Genomic DNA, 18,389 nt, shown 5'->3' on the forward strand with positions numbered 1-18,389 from the left:
CAGATTGATTGTGGACATTTTGTGGCCCTCACCATATACAAAGTTGCCCACCCCTGATCTAGATATACTCTCCGCTCTATATGATATGCTGGCTCATTATGTCTGGCAGTATTGACAGTATCGCATCATCATCAGGATGTGTGTCTGCACCCAGGGGGGGTTATTATTTGCTCTCCCAGCCAAATCCTTTGCATGCCTGCGTGCCTTTGTGCTGAGAGCACCTTGAGAGCTGAGCCCCTACCGCCAAATACCCGTAGAACCACTTGTTGCTATAATGAGTGTTCCTGCGGTATTTCTATAGGAGTATCTTTATGTGTACAAAAACACAGGAATACTATTCCCTGGGCGGCTGATTGGCGCAGTGGGCAAGGCGCTCGCCACTAATGCAGGAGACGCTGGGTTCGAGCCCAGCTCTCGGCGTTGCTACTGGCTGGCCGGTCGTTCATACTAACACAATTGGCAAGTGTTAGAGGGTGGGAAAGCCGGTGGGTGGGGATTTGACGTTGTGGACAGCGACTCCTACAGGTCGGTTTGGTGACGCCGGTGCGACGGAAGCAGGAAGTGTCGGGGGCAGCGTGAGCCTCCCACGCGTTACTCCTCGCCATTGAGAGTTCGAGCTGCTGCGGTGAAAAGATGCGACAGGCTGCCTCCTCGTGTACCGGAGGGGACACGTGATGCAAGGCTTCTGTCCTCACTACAACCGACCTGTGGGAGGCATAGTCTAGCAACGTTCAAGACAGGGGAGGGAAGAATTGGATATACGAAATTGGGATGGGAGAAAAATAGAAAATGGGGAGAAAAAGTGGATAAAAAAAAAGGAATACTATTCCCTAGAGATTCACTATAAATCTCTATAACGTTCCATCATAGTAATACTATGATGAATCGCTACAGTATTTATGTGGTAGCTTTCTGTATAAAAAGAAATGAAGAAATAAAACTGTGGTTTTGTTTATCAGAATAGACCAGACGAGACAACACGTCTCCACAGCTGGCTGTGTATCATTCTCACACAGGGCGGGGGGGTGAAAGCCTCCATGCTGGTCTCCAGTCAGCTGGTCCTGCTGGCAGAGCAGTCACCCCCATGGTGTTCTTTATGACTGTCTTCCATTTACCTCCCTTGATTGTACTTGCGCTTCACCCTGTACCCTTTGGCTTAGACCTGGCTCCACGCAACAGGGCTAGCCTTACAGGAGACAGTATGTAAATTCTGCAGAACTCAAACAACTATTAGGAATGTCTGACCACTAAGTGTTTTCTGACTCTGAACCAAGATAAGAGATTCCTTTATTTATCCCCTTGGGAGAAATTGGGAAATTCGTTATGACGTACAGTATATGATGCCAGTTAGGGTACCTTGTGTAAGCAGAAGCTGAGGAGAATGAAAACTGGAAGTCTTCATTGGCATATTTGAAAAATTTAACACATGTCCAAGGAAGGAATGAGAGTGGGAGAGAGAAAGAGATTAGATTAGATTGTACTTTATTGTCATCACGCAATTGTCATTTTAGTCAGGGGAGTGTCATGGTTTCTCCATAAAGCCCCATTATACTTTTAGTCAGGGGAGTGCCATGATTTCTCCATAGAGCTCCATTATACTTTTAGTCAGGGGAGTGCCATTATACATTAAAGGGAGTGCCATGGTTTCTCCATAGAGCTCCATTATACGTTTAGTCAGGGGAGTGTCATGGTTTCTCCATAGAGCTCCATTATACTTTTAGTCAGGGGAGTGTCATGGTTTCTCCATAGAGCGCCATTATACTTTTTGACTATACCTTGTAACCGGTAGAGCAGCTCTAAAATAGCAATGACGTCATGTAACCACAGCGCGACTATTTCACTCGCATTTGCCCCTAAAAATAGATAGAATTAGTCATAGATAATAGATATGTGCGAACTGGAAAAAGTTATTTAGGAGCACAGAGGCTTTGCGCAGTGGGCGTGTCAACACGCAATTGTCATTTCATAATAAACACAAGCAAACTAGCTCTTCCGCGCTGCGTTTGAAGGCTGTGTGACAACTTCTCTCGCAAGTCGCACAGTTTCTATGTGTAATGTAAACTCTGCGACGAGTCCAATGGTCTAACATGCTTTGCATCCTCGCCATTCTGGAATGCCCACGTCGCGCTAAAACCTTATGTAATGTTAACTGTCGATGTAGTAGTAGCCTCAGCAAGCCAACGTTAGCTGGCCCCAGTCCACCAGCAGCATGTCGATCTACTAGCATCAGCAAGCCAACGTTAGCTGGCTCCAGTCCACCAGCAGCATGTCGATCTACCAGTAGCATCAGCAAGCTAATGTTAGCTGGCCCCAATCCACCAGCAGCATGTCGATCTACTAGTAGCATCAGCAAGCTAACGTTAGCTGGCCCCAGTCCATCAGCAGCATGTCGATCTACTAGTAGCATCAGCAAGCTAACGTTAGCTGGCTCCAGTCCACCAGCAGCATGTCGAAGTAGTAGTAGCATCAGCAAGCTAACGTTAGCCGGCCCCAGTCCACCAGCAGCATGTCGATCTACTAGTAGCATCAGCAAGCTAACGTTAGCTGGCCCCAGTCCACCAGCAGCATGTCGATCTACTAGTAGCATCAGCAAGCTAACGTTAGCTGGCTCCAGTAGCAGCCTCCTCCCTCCCTCTCTCTCCCTCTCTCTCTCTGCTAACAATCCTGATTCGATTCTTGAACCTATTTAATTAAAAGGGAAGATATTGATGGACATTAGCTATAGTATAGCTCAGCAGCTGTAACAGAATAACAGCTGCCATACCAGTGTTTTACCCCTTCAGAAGAATTTAAAAAAAAATTATATAAATGAATATACCGTGATATATACCGTTACCGTCTATGATTAAAATTATCTTCAGGGTATTCTTGTTTACCAGAGAGGAGATCCGGTACAAGAATCGAGTTCGTTGGTTGACTTTTTTTATTACATTGGATGCCATTTTGTCACAGGAAAGATTAGCCTCTAGGATGGAACCCAGGTAGGTAATTTCATCTTTCCTTGTGACAATATTGTCACCCACTGTAACTGAGAAGCCGTCGGTCTTGCTGAGTTTGTTATTTGAACCGAAGAGAATGGACTCTGTTTTGCCCATGTGTAATGATAGTTTGTTATCGGCGAGCCATATGCAGATTTTGCCTAGTTCCGATCAGCTGAGTTTTTTTTTTCTACTGGCGGTAGTGGGTGGGTATTGCACTGTGGATATTGCACTTGAGGGGTAGGATGTTGCACAGTGTGGGAGGAGGGGGAAAGGTGAGTTATTAGTGCATGTTAGAGTTCAGGGTGGTGATGGCTCTGGGGAAGAGAGAGTGTATGTGTGTGAGGTCAGAACAACAGAACAGACTACAATATACTATTTGCATTTGTTAGCCATGCTAGCGATTTAAACAATCAATCCATACCAAAGCTAGATATGTAAAAGGTGAAAGACTCACACTCACAGCTATGATGGTTTGGCAAAATTATATCCAGCTGTTTTCATTTGAAACAACCTTTAGTCAGGGGAGTGCCATGGTTTCTCCATAGAGCTCCATTATACTTTTAGTCAGGGAGTGTCATGGTTTCTCCATAGAGCTCCATTATACTTTTAGTCAGGGGAGTGTCATGGTTTCTCCATAGAGCTCCATTATACTTTTAGTCAGGGGAGTGTCATGGTTTCTCCATAGAGCGCCATTATACTTTTAGTCAGGGGAGTGTCATGGTTTCTCCATAGAGCTCCATTATACTTTTAGTCAGGGGAGTGTGTCATGGTTTCTCCATAGAGCTCCATTATACTTTTAGTCAGGGGAGTGTCATGGTTTCTCCATAGAGCTCCATTATACTTTTAGTCAGGGGAGTGTGTCATGGTTTCTCCATAGAGCTCCATTATACTTTTAGTCAGGGGAGTGTGTCATGGTTTCTCCATAGAGCTCCATTATACTTTTAGTCAGGGGAGTGTAATGGTTTCTCCATAGAGCTCCATTATACTTTTAGTCAGGGGAGTGCCATTATACATTAAAGGGAGTGCCATGGTTTCTCCATAGAGCTCCATTATACTTTTAGTCAGGGGAGTGTCATGGTTTCTCCATAGAGCTCCATTATACTTTTAGTCAGGGGAGTGTCATGGTTTCTCCATAGAGCTCCATTATACTTTTAGTCAGGGGAGTGTCATGGTTTCTCCATAGAGCTCCATTATACTTTTAGTCAGGGGAGTGTCATGGTTTCTCCATAGAGCTCCATTATACTTTTAGTCAGGGGAGTGTGTCATGGCTTCTCCATAGAGCTCCATTATACTTTTAGTCAGGGGAGTGTCATGGTTTCTCCATAGAGCTCCATTATACTTTTAGTCAGGGGAGTGTGTCATGGTTTCTCCATAGAGCTCCATTATACTTTTAGTCAGGGGAGTGTGTCATGGTTTCTCCATAGAGCTCCATTATACTTTTAGTCAGGGGAGTGTCATGGTTTCTCCATAGAGCTCCATTATACTTTTAGTCAGGGGAGTGCCATGATTTCTCCATAGAGCTCCATTATACTTTTAGTCAGGGGAGTGTCATGGTTTCTCCATAGAGCTCCATTATAGTTTTAGTCAGGGGAGTGTGTCATTGTTTCTCCATAGAGCTCCATTATACTTTTAGTCAGGGGAGTGTCATGGTTTCTCCATAGAGCTCCATTATACTTTTGGTCAGGGGAGTGTCATGGTTTCTCCATAGAGCGCCATTATACTTTTAGTCAGGGGAGTGTCATGGTTTCTCCATAGAGCTCCATTATACTTTTAGTCAGGGGAGTGTGTCATGGTTTCTCCATAGAGCTCCATTATACTTTTAGTCAGGGGAGTGTCATGGTTTCTCCATAGAGCTCCATTATACTTTTAGTCAGGGGAGTGTGTCATGGTTTCTCCATAGAGCTCCATTATACTTTTAGTCAGGGGAGTATGTCATGGTTTCTCCATAGAGCTCCATTATACTTTTAGTCAGGGGAGTGCCATGATTTCTCCATTGAGCTCCATTATACTTTTAGTCAGGGGAGTGTCATGGTTTCTCCATAGAGCTCCATTATACTTTTAGTCAGGGGAGTGTCATGGTTTCTCCATAGAGCGCCATTATACTTTTAGTCAGGGGAGTGTCATGGTTTCTCCATAGAGCTCCATTATACTTTTAGTCAGGGGAGTGTGTCATGGTTTCTCCATAGAGCTCCATTATACTTTTAGTCAGGGGAGTGTCATGGTTTCTCCATAGAGCTCCATTATACTTTTAGTCAGGGGAGTGTGTCATGGTTTCTCCATAGAGCTCCATTATACTTTTAGTCAGGGGAGTGTGTCATGGTTTCTCCATAGAGCTCCATTATACTTTTAGTCAGGGGAGTGTCATGGTTTCTCCATAGAGCTCCATTATACTTTTAGTCAGGGGAGTGCCATTATACATTAAAGGGAGTGCCATGGTTTCTCCATAGAGCTCCATTATACTTTTAGTCAGGGGAGTGTTGTGGTTTCTCCATAGAGCTCCATTATACCTTTAGTCAGGGGAGTGTCATGGTTTCTCCATAGAGCTCCATTATACTTTTAGTCAGGGGAGTGTCATGGTTTCTCCATAGAGCGCCATTATACTTTTAGTCAGGGGAGTGTCATGGTTTCTCCATAGAGCTCCATTATACTTTTAGTCAGGGGAGTGTGTCATGGCTTCTCCATAGAGCTCCATTATACTTTTAGTCAGGGGAGTGTCATAATTTCTCCATAGAGCTCCATTATACTTTTAGTCAGGGGAGTGTGTTATGGTTTCTCCATAGAGCTCCATTATACTTTTAGTCAGGGGAGTGTGTCATGGTTTCTCCATAGAGCTCCATTATACTTTTAGTCAGGGGAGTGTCATGGTTTCTCCATAGAGCTCCATTATACTTTTAGTCAGGGGAGTGTCATGGTTTCTCCATAGAGCTCCATTATACTTTTGGTCAGGGGAGTGTCATGGTTTCTCCATAGAGCGCCATTATACTTTTAGTCAGGGGAGTGTCATGGTTTCTCCATAGAGCTCCATTATACTTTTAGTCAGGGGAGTGTGTCATGGTTTCTCCATAGAGCTCCATTATACTTTTAGTCAGGGGAGTGTCATGGTTTCTCCATAGAGCTCCATTATACTTTTAGTCAGGGGAGTGTGTCATGGTTTCTCCATAGAGCTCCATTATACTTTTAGTCAGGGGAGTGTGTCATGGTTTCTCCATAGAGCTCCATTATACTTTTAGTCAGGGGAGTGTCATGGTTTCTCCATAGAGCTCAAATGTCAAGATAGACCGCGCTCACAAAATCCGACACTGGGTGCTGAAATCCCATTAAGTGATATATAAAAAAGAAGCAGGGAAGCTGGACCAGCACTCTCAGGTTCAAGTATTTAATGGCAGCCTGAAACAAACATGTTTCGGAATTCTTATTCCTTCGTCAGTGTTATAGCTAGCAATGCAATTGCAGTCAAGATGGTGGTTATGTGGTTAGGTGGTTAATGACTTGGCAGGAAATGGCATCACGGCGCAGGTGTGCCTGAGTCTATTGGTCCTCTCCATAGAGCTCCATTATACTTTTAGTCAGGGGAGTGTCATGGTTTCTCCATAGAGCTCCATTATACTTTTAGTCAGGGGAGTGTCATGGTTTCTCCATAGAGATCCATTATACGTTTAGTCAGGGGAGTGTCATGGAGCCCTGTTGTACTTTTTTAGCACAGCATCTTAACGCAGGTAGGGGGCAACTCAAATCCTGTCAAGTCACATGATTCAGTAGGTATTGCTGATTGGCTCGAACACGGTATGTTTATAAACAAGAAACCATCTATGTAACATGGAAGGAGGTGGATGTCTGCACACTGGATTACAGCTCCCAATACTTTATTGACTAAAAAGCAACGTTTCAACTCAACTGGGTCATCATCAAGCAAATGACTCACATGTTCGATAGAAGGGTATATATATAGGCACTAAGCCAATTACATCATGCTGACATCACTGTCAGCCAATTACGTAGGCTATAGCACACTGGCCAATCAATAATATAGTAAAAAGACAAAGTAAAAAGAAATATATATATACTGTAGTAGATATACATAATAGAAACAATAGCAAAGCGGCATACCAACAAGCAACAAGATTAATTATACAGTATATATAAAACAAAATATTCTATTATGTATCTCTTTTTCTATTATGGGTTATTGAATGTTTGTATTTTTACTATATTATTGATAGCTTTTTAAAATAGATTCCCAGAACATTTATCCTCCTTTAGTCGACCGCGAAAGATTGGACGGGTTTCGGCTGTCCTAACTTGGGTGGGTAGGGTAATAGAAGAAAGACATAAATATAGGCAATAAAATAAAATCAGAATGTAAAAATATGAGAAAAGCGTAAACAATATAATTAACTGAATATATAAATATGAGAAAACTAAACATTCTTTCGTCATTTGGATCATTTCGTCATTCGGATTACGGATTGGGCCTTTAACGTGGAGAAACGCTTGTCTTATTTTTTCATTATGTCTCCAACTCTGCCCTCTCCTCCCTCTCCTTCCTCTCCTCCCTCTCCACCGTCTCTGCCCTCCTCCCTCTCTGCCCTCTCCTTCCTCTCCTTCCTCTCCTCCCTCTCTTTCCTCTCCTCCCTATCTGCCCTCCCCTCCATCTCCTCCCTCTCCTTCCTCTCCTCCCTCTCCTCCCTCTCCTCACTCTCTGCCCTCTCCTCCCTCTTCTTCCTCTCCTCCTTCTCCACCCTCCTCCCCCCCCCTGTCTGTTTCAGGCCTGCACGGCTGACATCCTGGAGCTCCACAGCTACGGGATGCTGCTGCCGTGTGGGGATCGTTTCCGGGGGGTGGAGTACGTGTGCTGCCCGGGCAGGGGAGGCTCCAGTGGGAAGGGAGAGGCGGAGGTGGTGGCGGAGGTGGCGGCGGTAGCGGAGTCCGTCCCTGCCGGCTCCCAGACGCTCGCAGAGGCTCTTCCACAGACACCGCAGGCCAGTGGGAAAGTCAATTCTGCGTAAGTTCTCCCCCTGCCACTAACGCAGACGTTATTAGTGCTACACATAATGGCTGAAGAGGAGGTACAAAGGCAATGAAACATGGCAAACAACAAAAGCAACTAAAACGTATATATGTCTATTATAGGGATGTCCGATATTATCGGCCTACCGATATTATCGGCGGATATCGGCATTAAAATGTGATATCGAAAAATATCGGTATCGGTTTTCAAATTTTATTTTTTATTTTTATTTTTTTTTACATTTCTATAACCTTTATTTACCCAGGCAAGCAAGTAAGAACAAATTCTGATTTTATTTATTGTCAAAAGTATGCATAATGTTGTGTTAATTCCACAACAAGAGATATGTAATGTTAATTACCTGAAATTATTCCATTTTTTGGGGGGGAAACCCTGCATATATCGGTATCGGTTGATATCGGTTGATATCGGTATCGGAAATTAAGAGTTGGACAATATCGGTATATCGGTATCAGTAAAAAAGCCAATATCGAGCATCCCTAGTCTATTATGATGATGGTGGTGATGATAGTGATGATGATGATGATGATGATGATGATGATGATAGTGATGATGGTGATGATGATGATGATGATGATGATTATAGTGATGATGATAGTGGTGATGGTGATGATAGTGATGATGATGATAGTGATGATGATGATGCTAGTGATGATGATGATGATGATGCTAGTGGTGATGATAGTGGTGATGGTGATGATGATAGTGGTGATGATAGTGATGATGATGATGATGATGATGATAGTGATGATGATAGTGATGATGATGATGATGATGATGATGATAGTGATGATGATAGTGGTGATGGTGATGATGATAGTGATGATGATGATAGTGATGATGATGATGATGATGATGATGATGATGATGATGATGATGATAGTGGTGATGGTGATGATGATGATAGTGGTGGTGGTGATGATGATAGTGGTGGTGGTGATGATGATGATGATGATAGTGATGATGATGATGATAGTGGTGATAGTGATGATGATAGTGATAGTGGTGATAGTGATGATGATGATAGTGGTGATAGTGATGATGATGATGATGATGATAGTGATGATGATGATGATGATGATGATAGTGATAGTGGTGATAGTGATGATGATGATAGTGGTGATAGTGATGATGATGATAGTGATGATGATGATGATAGTGGTGATAGTGATGATGATGATGATGATGATAGTGGTGATAGTGATGATGATGATGATGATGATGATGATGATAGTGGTGATGATGATAGTGATGATGATGATGATAGTGGTGATGATGATAGTGATGATGATAGTGATGATGATAGTGATGATGATGATAGTGATGATGATGATGATGGTGGTGATAGTGATGATGATGATGATGATAGTGGTGGTGGTGATGATGATGATGATAGTGATGATGATGATGATAGTGGTGATGATGATGATAGTGATGATGATAGTGATGATGATGATGATGATAGTGGTGATAGTGATGATGATGATGATGATGATGATGATAGTGGTGATAGTGATGATGATGATGATGATGATGATGATGATGATAGTGGTGATGATGATAGTGATGATGATAGTGATGGTGATGGTGATAGTGATGATGATGATGATGATAGTGGTGATAGTGATGATGATGATAGTGATGATGATGATGATGATGATAGTGGTGATGATGATGATAGTGATGATAGTGATGATGATGATGATGATGATAGTGATGATAATGATGATGATGATGATGATGATGATAGTGGTGATGATGATGATAGTGATGATAGTGATGATGATGATGATAGTGGTGATGATGATGATGATGATGATGATGATGATGATGATGATGATGATGATGATAGTGGTGACGGTGATGATGATGATAGTGGTGGTGATGATGATGATGATGATGATAGTGGTGATGATGATGATGATGATGATGATGATGATGATGATAGTGATAGTGATGATGATGATAGTGGTGGTGATGATGATATTGGTGGTGGTGATGATGATGATGATGGTGATAGTGATGATGATGATGATGGTGATGATGATAGTGATGATGATAGTGATGATGATGATGATAGTGGTGATGATGATGATGATAGTGATGATGATGATGATAGTGATGATGATGATGATGATGATGATGATGATGATGATGATGATGATGATAGTGGTGGTGATGATGATGATGATGATGATAGTGGTGGTGATGATGATGATGATGATGATAGTGATGATGATGATGATGATGATGATGATGATGATGATGATGATGATGATGATGATAGTGGTGGTGATGATGATGATGATAGTGGTGGTGGTGATGATGATGATAGTGGTGGTGGTGATGATGATGATAGTGGTGGTGATGATGATGATGATGATAGTGGTGGTGATGATGATGATAGTGGTGGTGGTGATGATGATAGTGGTGGTGGTGATGATGATAGTGGTGGTGATGATGATGATGATAGTGGTGGTGGTGATGATGATAGTGGTGGTGATGATGATGATGATAGTGGTGGTGATGATGATGATAGTGGTGGTGGTGATGATGATAGTGGTGGTGGTGATGATGATAGTGGTGGTGATGATGATGATGATAGTGGTGGTGGTGATGATGATGATAGTGGTGGTGATGATGATGATGATAGTGGTGGTGGTGATGATGATAGTGGTGGTGGTGATGATGATAGTGGTGGTGGTGATGATGATGATGATGATGATGGTGGTGATGATGATGATAGTGGTGGTGGTGATGATGATGATAGTGGTGGTGATGATGATGATGATAGTGATGACAGTGATGATGATGATGATGATGATAGTGGTGATGATGATGATGATAGTGGTGGTGATGTTGATAATGATAGTGATGATGACAGTGATGATGACAGTGATGATGATGAAGCTGAGCCCCCACCACCCTCTGGTTCACAGGGTTAAAGTAACGGCGCCCACTCCAAGCCCCTCTCCCGATACAGATGCGGAAGAGGCTGACATGGAAGAGGACGACGACGACGAGGTGGTGGAGGAGGAAGAAGAGGAAGAGGAGGAGGAAGAGGAAGTCGACGATGATGAGGAAGAAGAAGAGGAGGAGGAAGAGGAGGTGGCAGTGGTGAAAGAACCCGAGGAGTACGAGTACTCCATTGACTCCGGTCCCTACCAGGCCTCGGACTATCTGGACTCCCTCTACTACGAGAAGGGCCAGGGCCGCAAGCCCACCGCCTCCTCCCCACCTGCTCTGACCAGGGGAGACAGCTGTGAGTGTCCCTTCCTCCTTCCTTTCCTTTCTGCTCTTCTCCTTCATCCCTCTTATATTTTCTCTCATCTGTTCAGAAGAGCTTTAGCTACAACCAGGGGTAGAAAATTACCAAGATAAAATAGTAATCTGGTCAAAGTAAAAGTCCTCCATTCAAAAGTCCTAAACAAATTTATTTATTTTTCTACTTAAGTAAAAGTGGAGAAGTATTTGATATTAAATGTACTTAAGTATCAAAAGTCAAAGTATGCATTCTACATGACGTTTGTGTATTCCAGTGATTGGGGGCATTCAAGTGCAACCCTCCAACCATTGACCTCTAAAGGTTATGTTAAAGTGGTATGTGGTCCAGTTATGCTGCTCTGATTAAAGGTCATGTTAAAGTGGTATGTGGTCCAGTTATGCTGCTCTGACTAAAGGTCATGTTAAAGTGGTATGTGGTCCAGTTATGCTGCTCTGACTAAAGGTCATGTTAAAGTGGTATGTGGTCCAGTCATGCTGCTCTGATTAAAGGTTATGTTAAAGTGGTATGTGGTCCAGTCATGCTGCTCTGATTAAAGGTTATGTTAAAGTGGTATGTGGTCCAGTTATGCTGCTCTGATTAAAGGTCATGTTAAAGTGGTATGTGGTCCAGTTATGCTGCTCTGACTAAAGGTCATGTTAAAGTGGTATGTGGTCCAGTTATGCTGCTCTGACTAAAGGTCATGTTAAAGTGGTATGTGGTCCAGTTATGCTGCTCTGACTAAAGGTCATGTTAAAGTGGTATGTGGTCCAGTTATGCTGCTCTGATTAAAGGTCATGTTAAAGTGGTATGTGGTCCAGTTATGCTGCTCTGATTAAAGGTTATGTTAAAGTAGTATGTGGTCCAGTTATGCTGCTCTGATTAAAGGTTATGTTAAAGTGGTATGTGGTCCAGTTATGCTGCTCTGATTAAAGGTCATGTTAAAGTAGTATGTGGTCCAGTCATGCTGCTCTGATTAAAGGTTATGTTAAAGTGGTATGTGGTCCAGTCATGCTGCTCTGATTAAAGGTTATGTTAAAGTGGTATGTGGTCCAGTTATGCTGCTCTGATTAAAGGTTATGTTAAAGTGGTATGTGGTCCAGTTATGCTGCTCTGACTAAAGGTCATGTTAAAGTGGTATGTGGTCCAGTTATGCTGCTCTGACTAAAGGTCATGTTAAAGTGGTATGTGGTCCAGTTATGCTGCTCTGACTAAAGGTCATGTTAAAGTGGTATGTGGTCCAGTTATGCTGCTCTGACTAAAGGTCATGTTAAAGTGGTATGTGGTCCAGTTATGCTGCTCTGATTAAAGGTCATGTTAAAGTGGTATGTGGTCCAGTTATGCTGCTCTGATTAAAGGTTATGTTAAAGTGGTATGTGGTCCAGTTATGCTGCTCTGATTAAAGGTTATGTTAAAGTGGTATGTGGTCCAGTTATGCTGCTCTGATTAAAGGTCATGTTAAAGTAGTATGTGGTCCAGTCATGCTGCTCTGATTAAAGGTTATGTTAAAGTGGTATGTGGTCCAGTCATGCTGCTCTGATTAAAGGTTATGTTAAAGTGGTATGTGGTCCAGTCATGCTGCTCTGATTAAAGGTTATGTTAAAGTGGTATGTGGTCCAGTCATGCTGCTCTGATTACGTCCTAGGCTCAGTCTAGAAGTTGGCAGGCTTACAATTTTAAAGTACATAATCTTCATAGTTTTGCCATGTTTTCTATACAAAATCTTTTTCTTCAAAGTAACAAGTAACGGATGGGTTCAGATCAATGTAGTGGAGTAAAAAGTACAATATTTCTTTTGAAATGTAGTGGAGTAAAAGTACAATTCCCTAAAATTAAAATAGTAATTTCAAACCTTCATTTAAACTTGAAAGACAACTGAGGCTTCCCTAATTTAAAGTCACGTCGAGTGTACATACAGAAATGGGCAAAAAAAAAAAGCAATAACAATAACACTACAAGACGAGGCAATAAGTAAGGATAACAAAACCATTAAAATACGTACAACTTGATTGACAAAGGTCACCCACAGAGGGGAGAACCTCAAGCTTTAAGGACTGTTAGAGTTCATTCCATGAGCTAGTAAATGCAGATTTACCCTGTTCCAAGCAGTCACTAGAACGGGTTCCATACATTCAAAATTACATTCTAATAATGATGTAGTATAAGGCGGTAGCTTACCAATAAGGGCCTTAAAAATTAACAAATACCAGTGCACCTCTCCGTCAGCGAGGACCAACCAACCTTCTCATAAAGGACACAGTGATGAGTGTCGTATCTATCATTAGTGATGAATCTGAGGGCAGAGTGATCGACACTTAGGTACTTACTCAGTCACTTTCCACCACAGGCTACAACCAATAGTCTGTTGTCTCTTCCTCTGCTGTAGTTAACGGTACGGTAGAGAGACCGGCTGAATGCTGACAGCTGCACTCCCTCTCTCTCCCCGCCTCAGTCTGCCTTCCTGGGGAAATGAACAGTAGTGCTCAGCTGGCATCTCCTGTATCCCCCCCCCCCCCCCCCCCCCGCCTGTCGTTCCATCTCTGTGTAATGGGCAGGGGAAGATAGCAGACACACTCAAACACACACACACACACACACACAAACACATACACATTCAAACACACACTCACACACAAACACAAGCATGCAGACACATAATACGCTCAAACACACCCACACACAAACACAATCACACAAACACACACACGTACCATCTCGGTGTGTTGATATAGTGGTTTGAAACGGGTGCCAGGCTGATACATTCTCCCCACTACGGGTCCTCAGCCTGGGTCTGAGCTCCGATTCAATAACGCCGGCCATTGGCCACGATCTGGATCAATAGCCTCTCATCCACAGGCAGCCACCAGACAGGCCAGAGCGTGCTGGTGCTTATCACATATCCACAGTAACCCCACCGCCTCAGACGCTTAACTAGCGGCTTACACCCCCCCAATCAACCCCTCCCAACCCCCCCCAGTTGACAAATCATCCACCATGAATAGTGAATTTAGTGTTGTTGATAAACTACGAGCTGAAGATGTCCTCCAGCGCTAATACATCTCGATTCCTACCCTGAGGGGTATGGGTAGGGAGGAGCAGTATAATTATGCTTTCATCACTTTGCTTTTGTTGCAGAGTGTTAAGTCCGGCAGGCTTGTTACCTCCTGGCGCACACGCTTTCTGTGATTCTCGGGACTCATTGGCCAGCGTTGTCAATAAGCAGCTAAGGGCTATGTGGCTCTATCAGTCCCTGTAATGGAACCTATTACATATCACAATTATGTAGCTGTATTGCGTTCATCAAGTCATGATTGTATTTCTGTGTAGATATATTAAGATATATTTGCAACTATTCAGGGTGAAACGAAACCCCACATTACCTGGTGGTCAACAATCCTGACCTAGAAAGAAAAAAGCCAGGGTTAGAGCGGAGGGTGAACCCACCGAAACTCAGTTTGCCTACTATGTGAAATAGTTAACAGTATAGTTTATAGTCTATTTTTGAGGAAATACAAATGTAATAATAATATGATTATCAGTGTGACTGTGATCGCCAGCGGGGGTTTGTTGTTAATCCGTCTTTCGCGTCACCACCGAGACACGACATCAAGACGTCATGGGCTCTGTTTTTCATGCCAGCACAACTGGCAACTGGCAGTTCCATAGAGGACACGAGGCAAATTCCTTCTGCCTGCGCGCCAGTTGGCTAATTTCACGGCTCAATAGGAACCTGCTTGCACCGAGACGGGTGAGGTGGCACAGCTGGGGTACAGACCCGCTGACACAGTGCAATTTCGGTACCCATTTCGGCATGAAACCACACCTAAGCTAACAGATGCTTGGTTGTTTTCGTCACAGTAGTGAAGGAGCGCGGGTCCACTAACAGCCACGGGGAACAGTGGAGTAAAAGATAGATGCAAAAGCGAGGAGAGTGACAGGAGACTAAATTAGATTAAAATGTATTGTCATTATGCAGCACAAGTACAGTAAAGTACAATGAAAAGATGCACTCCAAGTGCAAATGTCACAGTAAAGTGCAATAGTAATATGCAATGTACAGTGCTAATCAGATGTATGTACGGAGTTATAGTATTAATAATTTATGTACAGTGATACAGGTATAAAGTATGGTAGTAGTCATACTAGCCAGCAGCGTAACTAGTAAGAGTATAGGTAAGGGAATCTATGTACAGATATAGAAGAGGATAACCTTAAAAATTAACAAATAACAGTGTTTGTTAAGCCACTCCGTCCAGCCAACGAAGATTCTCATAAAGGACATAGTGATGAGTGTCGTATCTATCATTAGTGCTGAATCTGAGGGCAGAGTGATATACAGAGTCCAAGGATTTAAGGGTTGAGGCCGCAGCATGCCTATAAATTACACCACCATAGTCCAGGACTGATAAGAAAACATACAGCGTTATATGGGTAGACTATAGTATGAGTATAGTATGAGTATAAATAGTAGCAGGGTAAAAGGCGAAAGCTTTCTGGGGGCCCCTGGAGATTAATATTGGAGAGAATATTAAATATATGAAATGTTTTTGTATTCAAGTTGTAACTGAGGGGTACAATTCCCTGACTGTATTGATAAGTATGGTATCATTAAACCACTACCGCTTTATGTACTTTAACTACTGGCCATACAGTACACGATATCTAAATATGATGAACACTTTCCACAATGAAATCGGTTCCAGTCAAAGGTAATAATCAAATATTTAATGGAGCAAAAGGTACATAGAATATTTATCTTACATTTATCATTTGAATGCACTTGTAAGGCAAATGAGTACTCGTAGGCAAATCAACACTGAATGTCCAATCTCTGGTTACGCAGGAAGCAAGTATACAACCTGGCTCTTAGGGAATTATATCTATGGTACACTTAATGATATAGCGGGATATTCTGGAGGGGGTCCTCCCGGTTGTAAGCCGGTAGGGGGGGTAGGAGAGCCGTCGGTAGTAGACCGTCTGGTCAACGATATCTATGGAGACTTCAAGTACAGAAGACAGTGCAATAGACTCTTGATCCGCAGATGAATACCCCTTGGTTCTCTTGTAGGCTGTAGCTCCACAATGAAGAAGAAGCTAGGCGACCTCAGTCTCTCTGAGCGCCGACTCAACTTGACTCCTCTCGGGGGTAAATCCAACACTCACAGGCGTCTGCGATTATCCGCTCCACAAATCACAGTACCAAAGCAAATATATATTCCAGCCGCATAGGGCTCAGCAGTCGTCGGGTAGGTAATCCAGTGTACATGTCCCTCGGTCCTCGCCTAGATCTCCTCGGATGAAAGCGCCATGTGGTCGGCCCAACCTGGATAAGACTCTAGATAACACGAGGAAGCGTTGGAGATGCTGGTCACTTTAGAACTCTAACCGCACGATGCACCATACACGATAGACTATTATTACTTGATAGAAATACGTCGCACTCAACGGTACAGTGCCAAACTCTGACAATTCAGTTATTAACTCGCACGAGGTCTCAATGCTATTCTAAGGCCAAACAGGCCATACTTCACCGCACGTCGTATCGTGGGTGAGGCTTCACGTTCTGTTACTAAGTTGGGAAGAAGGGTAAGGGACTTCTACATTTACTTGCGCCATATTTATATGCACGGTGAACAAATAGTGCCACTCTCATTTCGGTAGCCGTATCCCTGAGCGGAGCCGGGGCTAGTACGGACATGTCTCGTCGGTACCTTTGAACTTGACGCCAGGGGCTGGTCCCCTGGCGCCTGGTCCTTTGTCCAATAAGAGAATTAACTATTATGGGCTATAGTAGGCTAAAGGGATATTCCGTGCATATGTACAAGGAATATACAAGGGATATCAAACGACATACAAATACTATTCAATATATATCCATAAATAAATATATATATTCGGTTTAATCTGATCCTTCGTAACAGCCGCGCCCTAATTAGTCCCACCTAATTAGCTAAGCAGAGACAGATTAACCGCACTGTCCACTACTCAATGTCCGTTGTGAGGATCAGTCAGTTCACAAAGTCATGGGGTCATGGTCGTCATCGATAGTATCGGGGAGCCTTGGCAGTTCTATTAGCCTCGCCACGGGTCGGGTGTAGGTCCGCCCTTGGACGAGCACTTCAGCTGCTCGGACCTTTCCATCGGCACCGGTGATCACTTTGCTTACGCGGCCAGCCGGCCACATAGCTCGGGGTAGTGACTGGTCGATAATCATGACGACTGTTCCTTCTGTCAAATTATCTCTCTCTTTTACCCATTTCTGGCGGGTCTGTAGAGACGGTAGGTAGTGGAGTAGGAAGCTGTTCCAAAACTTGTCAGCCAATACTTGACTGTACCTCCACATTCTTCGGCCGTTCGCTTCTTCAGGCCTGTACATTGTCTGGGGTAGCGCGGGGTCCAGCCGCCCCATCAAGAGTGTGTTGGGGGTGACTGGGTCGACATCTGCTACATCACTTGAGACGTAACCGAGGGGCTTTGAGTTCAATACTCCCTCGATCTCCGTGAGGACTGTCATTAAGACTTCTTCCGCCACGGTCTGGGCCCCAAGCACGGCGTACAGGGCTGTCTTTATAGAACGTACTTCTCATTCCCAAGTTCCACCGAAGTGAGGTGCGTTCGGGGGATTAAACTGGAAGTCAATCTGGGATGGAGCGAGGTGGGTCTTAAGTTCTGGGCCCATAGCTTGGAAGCTCTCTCTCAGCTCTCTTTCTCCGCCTTTGAAGTTTGTCCCATGATCAGACAATAATGTAGACGGTTTTCCTTTCCGTGATGTGAATCTTCGGAAGGCCATAAGGAATGAGTCTGTGCTCATGGTTGGAAGGAGTTCGATATGTATCGCTCTGGTGGTCATGCATTTGAATACAATACCCCACCGCTTCTCGGTTCCTCTTCCTTTCTTTATATACAGCGGGCCGAAACAGTCCATACCGGTGGAGTGAAAAGGCTTGTCGCCGAGTCGGAGGCGACAGGGAGGTAGGTCAGCCATCCGGGGTATACTGGGCTGGGCTCGCCACTTACGACAGTCTAGACAGGTTCGCTGGAAGCGCCGCACTGCTTCTCTCCCTTGCAGTATCCAATAACGACTGATCTCCGCGAAGACTCTCTCTGCCCCGGCGTG

General features: G+C 43.7%; 1 protein-coding gene across 2 annotated transcripts in view; it reads left to right on the forward strand.

Moving 5' to 3' along the window:
• Nucleotides 1-18,389, forward strand: part of aplp1 (amyloid beta (A4) precursor-like protein 1) — a 159,732-nt gene that overhangs the window by 102,924 nt on the left and 38,419 nt on the right. For both annotated transcript variants that reach the window (XM_084336351.1, XM_084336352.1), the window contains exons 5-6: nucleotides 7,748-7,983; nucleotides 10,950-11,272. In XM_084336351.1, coding sequence (XP_084192477.1) covers nucleotides 7,748-7,983; nucleotides 10,950-11,272 — 559 coding nt within the window. The remainder of the gene's footprint in view (nucleotides 1-7,747; nucleotides 7,984-10,949; nucleotides 11,273-18,389) is intronic.

This window comes from Notolepis coatsorum (genome assembly GCF_963971535.1).
Source record: "Notolepis coatsorum genome assembly, chromosome: 19".
Taxonomy (NCBI): Eukaryota; Metazoa; Chordata; class Actinopteri; order Aulopiformes; family Paralepididae; genus Notolepis; species Notolepis coatsorum.